Source organism: Quercus suber, unplaced genomic scaffold, assembly GCF_002906115.3.
Source record: "Quercus suber isolate HL8 unplaced genomic scaffold, Cork oak 2.0 scaffold_58, whole genome shotgun sequence".
Taxonomy (NCBI): Eukaryota; Viridiplantae; Streptophyta; class Magnoliopsida; order Fagales; family Fagaceae; genus Quercus; species Quercus suber.
The window spans coordinates 1,555,814-1,564,513 of NW_027069523.1; the positions used below are offsets into that span (position 1 = coordinate 1,555,814).

General features: G+C 35.3%; 1 protein-coding gene across 4 annotated transcripts; it reads right to left on the reverse strand.

Moving 5' to 3' along the window:
• Nucleotides 1-164: 164 nt before the first annotated feature.
• On the reverse strand, nt 165-8,132 carry LOC112036284 (ubiquitin-conjugating enzyme E2 22). 4 transcript variants are annotated; one of them, XR_010628627.1, is made up of 8 exons: nt 7,973-8,132; nt 5,332-5,457; nt 4,666-4,810; nt 4,506-4,583; nt 3,582-3,698; nt 3,314-3,413; nt 1,944-2,570; nt 165-1,856 (listed from the first exon to the last, which is right to left on the reverse strand). XR_010628627.1 is itself a non-coding variant. In XM_065772412.1 (7 exons), the coding sequence occupies exons 2-7, from the start codon at nt 5,332-5,334 to the stop codon at nt 2,186-2,188; spliced, it is 828 nt and encodes a 275-aa protein (XP_065628484.1). In that variant the 5' UTR covers nt 5,335-5,457; nt 7,973-8,132; the 3' UTR covers nt 1,922-2,185. The 4 variants fall into 4 exon arrangements, 2 of the variants coding, with proteins under 2 accessions (XP_065628484.1, XP_065628485.1); XR_010628628.1 differs by having other exon boundaries at nt 165-1,867; XM_065772412.1 differs by lacking the exon at nt 165-1,856 and having other exon boundaries at nt 1,922-2,570.
• Nucleotides 8,133-8,700: the final 568 nt, after the last annotated feature.

Below are 8,700 nucleotides of genomic sequence, written 5' to 3' on the forward strand. Positions count from 1 at the left end.
CTAACGAGACACATACTTTGCAGGCATGAGCCTAAAACTAGTCCTTGTTATCAAGCAAATAATAATGTTTACTATTATTATATCAAGCAAATAATGCTAAACAACGAGCGCTCATAGAGCACTAGTCCAAAACTGTGACTAAAATGATAAAAACAAGCAGAAAGACAAAGAAGGCTTAAACTTTATAGAGCATTTACACGAATGGGCATACAATTACAAAGACATAGATAGAACTTAGAAGGTTGGAGTTGGACTCTACACTGAGTTATGCCAATCCTCTTCCTCAATTTAGTTTATAGATAACGGAGTTACAAAGTTCTATTTTACAAACAGTAAACTCAATTATTCATAGTACCACATAATTAATACACTCTTTGCTAAATTAGATATTGTGGGTGATTCTCAGAGTTTAGCCTCATCTATCTCTCTTCCTTGATACTAATAATCTTCATCACTGATATATGGTCTCCTGGACTGTAATTGAGATAAGGCATACTCTGATAAGGGTCTGGAAACACATTGACCTGGCAATCCTTAAACAACCCCCAAACAGGTTTTGAGCAACTATTTTTGAGTTTGGTTTTTTAAAACAACCCCCAAACTAAGAATTTTTATAGGCCCTCATAAATGCGTTTTAATACCTCTCAATTCTTTCTTTCAAACTAGCTATATTTATAGGATCTCAACTATGCCCTCAATATTCCAGCCACTTCTAAGATTAGGGTCATGATTCTCATGATATGGAAACATGTATCATTAGCTTAGATTTAGGTCAACCTTTTTTGCTTTCACTTAAAAGATGATGCTCCTTGATTTATGGGTCTGTTTTGCTTTTGGTCAACTGTTTTGTCGAGAGAGTTTTTACAATTTTTTTTTTTCTATTTTTTTTTTTTTTTTTGGGGTAAACAAAAGCAATTCATTAACTAAGAAACAAAGACAAAGGAGCACTTGCGCTCATACAAGGTTCCCACAGCATCAAGGCTAGCCAAAAGAGCAACATTAGCTGGGGAAACAAAAAATAACAAAATCTTGAGAAAGTACAGCACCTCTTCTAGTAAAAGCATCAGCACACTTATTTGCTTCCCTATAGCAACTGTGCTGGATTTGGACACGTGGGATCTTCTGTAGCCCATCTTTGCAATCAGCAATAATTACATCATTACTATTAGATTTCCCCTCATCTTTCATTAGCAAATCAATCACTTCACATCCAGTTCAACCAACACACTAGCCAAATTCAATGCAATGCACAGGTTGATCTCATCCCGCAGTGCTTACAGTTCTGCCGCCACATTGGTGATGTATCCAATTGCCCTAGCATAGCCACTCACCCAATCCCCACTGGAATTTCGAATGATTCCACCTCCACCAGCTCCACTCGAGTTGCCTAAGGAGGAACTATCAGAATTCAACTTGAACCAGTTTGCTGGAGGGGAGTACCACCGCACCTGAATGGAACTTACAGGGCGTCTCAACCTTTCATTTAGGCCGAGGTTCGCAAATTCAAAAGCTTTGGCTAATGTTTCTACAATAAAAGGTCTATGGGTGGTATGGTCCCTAAAAATCACCTGTTCCGCCAAAGCCATAAACTCCACACCCCAAATGAGAAAATAAAACCCCAGATGATGTTAGAAATAAAAGCCTTGTGTGAGGCACAATTAATTCAAAGTCGGTCCAAGAGATTTGCACCGTAGAATAAGCCGGGGTGGATAGGAGGGGGAAAGGAATCCCAAACGGCCCGAGCTTGGGGACAGTCCCTCAGAGTGTGGATTTGATTCCGTTGTAGCATTACAAACCAGGCAGAAGGGAGGAATGCTTAAGCCTCTAGCAATAAGGATTTCTCTTACATATGGAACCTACAATTTACCTTTTCAAATTATAAGTATAAAATTTATGAAAACATTCGAAATTCGTACCAACATTGAAAGTTGAAATGCAAGTACCCAATTTTCAGAGCGAGCAGATTGCAGAGTTCCTTTTTTTTGAGTGAGAAAAATCATACCCAAAATGAAAATGTTAGAACGCCAATCACATTGTCCATTGTAAGCAAGCATTCATTACAGCATACAATACCCTTCTCCCCTCCCCTCCCGACTCTCACTCTCATGCCCCTCCCCATGAATGGAGGACTGAAGATGCTACAAATCCCATAAAAGCAGTTCAAATATCTTGTCTCCATGCAACTTCATAATCTCTTCAAACTTTTCTTTCTAGCATCCATTTTCTTTTTGTCTGCATGAGCTTTTGCCAACCCACCTTCCTTCTTTTGAGTAGTGGGTGCTGCTGCTGCGGCTGCGGCTGCAGCTGCAACTGTAGACCCACTAACTCCTGTATCTGTTGCTGGTGCAATTGCAGCTTGCTGCTCTTTCCCATTTCCTCTTGTGGATGTTGTAGAAGGAGCCAATGGGGATGGGCATGGCAATGGCAATGCTGCACCTGGCGTTGTACTCTTCTGGTCAGCATTAAGAACCGAGGTGTTAGTCTGGTCGACATTCAGAGCAGTAGTGGACTCAGAAATAGCTCCTGATTTGAACTTGGGTTTTGGTTTAGCATGGATCCCGGTGTAAAGCCTGCATAAGAGTTAGAGAACATCTTCAGGTCAAATTTACTCAACAAGAAGAATCGTATTCAAAGGTTCTATATGTAAAATTATACCATTTGTTACCAGATGAGAGCAAAATGCCAACCTACATGCTGGAACTCTTGTACGGTCCAGAAACCATTCATGTAAATTATATGTTTTATCAAGGTATTTATTTTCACAGAAGAAATATGGAATTTATAACAGTGAGGGCTGGCAGGATCTATTGATCTATAATAATAAAGTAAAGTAAGTTCAAGTCCTTGTAAGACAATTCTTCTCCAAGTTTTCCAACACCTTACTGATCCAAAGGGCATCACATTGATTTACAGGTGAGACATTTTTAAGGTTGACGATTTCCATTTTTTCACATAAACAGCCATTATTTCAAGATGCCAAATCCATTTTAAGCATGTATAACCAGAATTGGCCCAATACTGGAAAAGATTGAAGAAAGCATAACCGTAAGCCAGAAAAGGTATTACACATGGCTCAATAATAACATAAGTGATAGAAGAACCAACCAGAAAACCACAATTTTTCCCTACCACCTCTTAAAAGCTAGACAATCAGGTGTCACTAAGAAGGAACAGATTAGTGATCCAACAAATGGCATTCCGTGGCCATATCCACTCTGAGACTAAGTCTGTCTGAATAAACTATAAAATTTTGACACAGAAATGCGTTCACATATACCACAACATGAAGTAGATATCATTGTGGATGACTGACCTGGCATGTCTAGCATACTCCTCATAATTCTCAAGCAGCATCTTGCCAGCTTGTTCATTCAACGCTGATTCTGGAAATGGTTCAATCAATAAACACCTAACTACCTGTTATCATAACTTAAGAGTCAAACAAACCAAACCTCAACAGAAAAACCCAAAGATCTCAACCTGAGTGCAACTAGTTAAATTTTTGAAACAGTTCTCCACAAACATATAGGCAAAAGAAGAGAGACTAAAATTATTTATACACTAAACTGCCAATATGGAACCTACAATGAGAACATGTCGTAGACCAAGACTTGGATTCCAATCTTTTTTCAGTGTGTTGACACAAATCTCACCATTGGTTGCAATGTTCGGGTGGAAAATCTTTGTCAGGAAGTAACCTACAAAATCAACAGCCAAAAATCTAAAATGTCAAGATGAAGAAATATACAAGCAGATAACTGTAATGATTAAGGTATATCAGTTAAATCTTCAACCTAAAAGTGAATTATATGAGCAGTTAATCAAAGAATGCATTCCATAAAAAAATAAAAAAATAAAAAAATAAAAAAGTTCCTTGCCTCCATCAAAGGTTCACCCTTGAAATTAAGTTAATTACAAGTACATCAGTCTTACTCATAACCTATGAAGCACGGGTGCATTTCCAGATTCGGGTGCGGGTGCGGGTGCGAAACTCGGCAATTTTTGAAAAAATAGAGTGTGGGTGCGGGTGTAGCGGGGTGCAGCAATTAAAAAATTATTAAAAATATTTTTATTTATATTTTCTATATATTTTTGCTATTAAAATATTCTTAAAAAACACATTACTATGGCCTTGATTCACAAAACAAAGAAAGAAGGCAAGAAACACAAAACAAAAAAGAAAACACAAAAGAAGCAACAAATTTTCAGAATAAAATTGAGAGATGACAGATTTAGGATGTTTGGGCCTCATTCAAAGCCAATTTCGGGTGTTCCGGCATGATTCAAGGCCGATTTCGGCCTGTTTCAGCCATTTTGGTCACCAGCTGATACAACCCAATTTTGGCTGAATCAACCCGGTTCGGCGCGAATCGAAGCTGAGTCGGCACGAATCCGAGTTTAAAAAAAAAAAAAAAAAAGTCAAATGCAGGCGGCACCCTCCCAGCCGCGTCGGTGCTTCAAAGCTCATAACTATACTAGAACCACAATAACAAGTGCCAACAAACCTTTGGGAGGAGAGTGTGGAAAGTCATGAGACAATACTAACTTCATGCGGAAAACACCATTTTCATACGGAGTCCCAGCTGCAAGGTCAAGAATGCTTATTAAGTTTGAAGCCTTAACACTGGCTCAAAATTCTAAACTTTCAAAGATAAAACTACATGCCTGGGCCTTCAATGTCTGCATAAATGGTCGAAAAATCATCATCATTAACACCTACTTTGATTCCCTCAGGGGGGGATTCATCAAGATTCTTCAATTCCTTTGCAAGTTGCTTTATAACATTTGGTGGAAGATTTTCATTAGTTGCCTGAAAATATGACATAATCAAAATGTTTGTCAAAGGAATTCAACAATGCAAAAGTGAAGAAAAGTATATGACATGTTTCCAGCATCACAAGCTCAGAGAATTTTTCCTAAAAGAAAAAAAGAAAATGGATGAATGATAAAAGCAAATTGATAACCCTTTTCACTTAAGAATAGGAAACTGTTCTCCATAAACGGTGAACAGTTATGTTTCTCATGTACCACACAAAGCATATACTGATTGTTAGACAACAATCATACATTGATGCAACCCTCTGATTTGTGCAAACTTCCAAGACAACCATGAGCCTATTGTACAAAACCAACAAAATAATACAGTGGACAACCAACAACAAGCTCATTTTTAGTTTGTTCCATGTTTAAAGTATGTATATCAGTGTTGTGGAGCTTATCTATGCACTTTTCAAGTAAACAGGTAAGCAGTGCATTCCTTTAGAAAGTATATAAATCAGACTATCAGAAGCACAAAACTTATAAATTTCTAACAAAGAAATTAAGAAATACCATTGTCTCAAATAGAAAGGGAATGCTTATCAAACTTTTGTTGCTAACAAGAAATCGATGCCTTGGCAAATTATGTGTCAACTTTTGAAGTTGCTGTTCAAAATAAGCAGTCACAGTCAAAGGGACCTGCAAACAAATAATATCACACATTAAAAATAATAATAATAATAATAATATAACAAAATGATATCACACTTTATATAATAAACAATGAAGAAAACAGCCAACAGGAAATTAATCAAAAGTTGTTAGCACTCGAAGGTTTTCACAAATGTTGAACACGGACACACCCAGCAGAGCCATAACCGGTGTCTGAAACAACTAAAACCACAGAAAGCAATCCACTGAAAGGTGTCAATGTGGCTAGTGCTGCCTCCCCAAACAACAATTAGCAGGATCATAACCCAAACATCCAGACTTCTAGTTTCAACGAGTACACGGTATACAATGTGATGAAATGGCCCACCCTAAACTAAATTATTTGGTGCCCCCTCAAGGAAAACCTTACATTTGGTAGAGAGCAAAATTTAAGTGGGAGATGCAAGATCCATTCATAAGCAACTAGGTCAAAAGTATGAGCAAACTTGCATCAAGAGTTTGATATTAAAATCTAGAATAATTACAATCTCATCAAATAGAAACCTACAATGTCACCAGTGGTTGTACTAAACAATTCAATCAACCGCAACTGAACACCAACTGAACAGTTTTCATTTTTAAAGGGCCCTATATCACAAAGCTTTAGGATGAAAAATTATATGAACACAAGAATAAAAAATTTGTACAACTTCATATTTCCTAGAATGCACTAGTGAGTATTTCGAATGAAAATAATGAAATCTGATATGCGAGCCCCTCTGAAAATTTTGGGTCTGCAAATAAATGAGCTCCCCTGGAGAAGAATCAATTCCCAAAATAAAAATCATACTAAATACTTAAAATTCTGCAGTCAAACAGAAGCCAAAAAAACATGAAATTTTCTTAAAGAAAAGGTTTGTCTACTTCAAATTATCAAGAAAACAGAATGAACCATCCTTCAGTGCGTGTATATATATATATATATATTTATAAGTAAATAAGAACTTCATTATAAAAGAAAGGTCACCTTCAGTACACAAGAAGCATACAGCATACTGGCTGGACGTGCAGAAAAGTTACAAATTACAAGATTCTAAAAATTCTACAAAAAAAACTAGAACCTAAACAGGCCAACCAAACCGCCTCTAAGTGTCCTGGGCTAACAGACATAAACTGCCTTAAGTAATTTATAGATTTAAAATCGCTCTGCTGTTATTCTTTTACTTATTACTATAACTTTGTCATTAATGGAACCATCGCAATTATGGAAAGATAACCGGCAAAAGCTCATGTAAGATAAAATCCTATGAGCTATCATTCAATGTATCATCAGAAAAAGCAAACTTGTTAACTGAGACATGAAATTCGAACAAAGATGAGCTGGTTAATATCAGAATGGAGAAAACACTACTTAAGAAAAACTTCTCTATCAATGTCAATGTTATGAATTTCCTCATTTCTTTAATAAAAAAAAAATGATATTTTACCAAAAAAAAAAAAAATTTATTAACTAGGATTTGAACACACGGAAAACACCATATTCAAGGTAGATATGGTACTTGCAGCTAGAAGTTCTTGCTTGCATCACCAAAATCAAGGAATCATATCATAGTTTTGGTTTTTGATTTTCCATGTTCTAGCTCTTTTTGAAAACTAACATACACACATTTATTCCCTCTTACCTATTTCTTCTCAATTATAAGCTATGAAATGTTAACAAAATAATTAAGTAAAAATTTATATCAATTAAAGCAAAAAGAAAAAAGAAAGTGCATAGGAAGATCCACATGTCCCATTTTTCAGGTAAGAGATAACTAGAGCCAAATAACCCAGACATCAAGTGCAAGTAAAAAGAAAAGATAGACGCACCCAAGCATTCAACACAAAAGTTCGTTAAAACAGAAGTCTTGTAGTTTCAACGAAGCCCAATTATAGCATATTCTTCTGACATAGCATCAAAACCCTAAAAGACAAGTCCCAGAATAAGTACATCCTCAGTGCGCAGACACACATACACTAAACCGATTAACAAGAACCAAAATTACACACTTTTACACTCCATCTGATTAAAAGTACACAAGAACCAAATAACCCATTATTCCTGAGAGAGAGAGAGAGAGTTTGGAACTTTGAAACTAAAACCCACCTCAGACAAAGAACCTAGTTGTCTACGAAGCAAGAAAAGAACCATAAAGAAATATACACAAATGTGAGATCAAAACCCTAATAATGCTCAAAGAACTATCCAAGGATCACACATTACCCATCTCACCAAGAAAGAAAAACCAAACACGCAAGACATCAATTGAAAAAGAAAAAGCATATTCATTGAGTAAAGAATCAATCAAATCAAACTCCACACAACATTTTCACTCAACACAAAACCCACTTTGATTATGCCAAAAAAAAAAAATCAATCACATTCACAGTTCCAAACACACCCATTTGCCCAGGAAAAAAAGAAAAAAAAGAATTATCAAAGAAAAGTACAACAATTAAACAAAACCCAGATGAGAAAATTAAAGAAAGTACATATATTCAAAAACCCCAGATGAGAATTCACCTTATCTGATTCTATTCTTCTCTCTCACAGAGCCAAACCCCAGCAAGGAGAGAGAGAGAGAGAGAGAGAGAGAGAGAGAGAGAGTTTTGTGAAACAGAGAGAGCAGTGAGAAAGCGATCTCTCCTTGGAATGATTGATCAGTTTGATTTTGAGGAAGAGAGAAATATTATATATTTATATTTTTTTAGACAAATTTCAAATTTGTATCATAAATTTTTTTTTTTTTAATGTAAACTAAGAAATAGATATAATGTTTTTTTTAAATGATTAAAATAAAAATATATTTGATGAAGCTTTTAAATAAATAAAATAAATTTGATTTGAAATGACGTGTCGGGTAGCAAAATCTTTCTGTATTTATAGACGTTAGATTCTTTATGTTTTTTTCAATGAGAATCCACGCGTTTATGCTGCGCGTGTTTACACTGCTCATCCGAATTTTGCAGACCTTCTGGATGTTTTCACACTTTTTTTTTTTTTTTTTTGACAGCTTCTTTTTCTTTTTTTTTTAGTTCAAAAGTAGGGGGAATTTAAATTATAAAAGTTATGGAAAATATTAAAAGATGCGAGTCGAACCTCTTGATAATAAAGAATTAAAAAAAAAATCAAATTTTGATGATAGCCTAAATATTTTAATTTATAAGTTTAAAAAAAATAAAAATAATATATAATAAGTTTATAGTTAATAATATTTATAGTTATATAACACATATAATATTATTAATTAA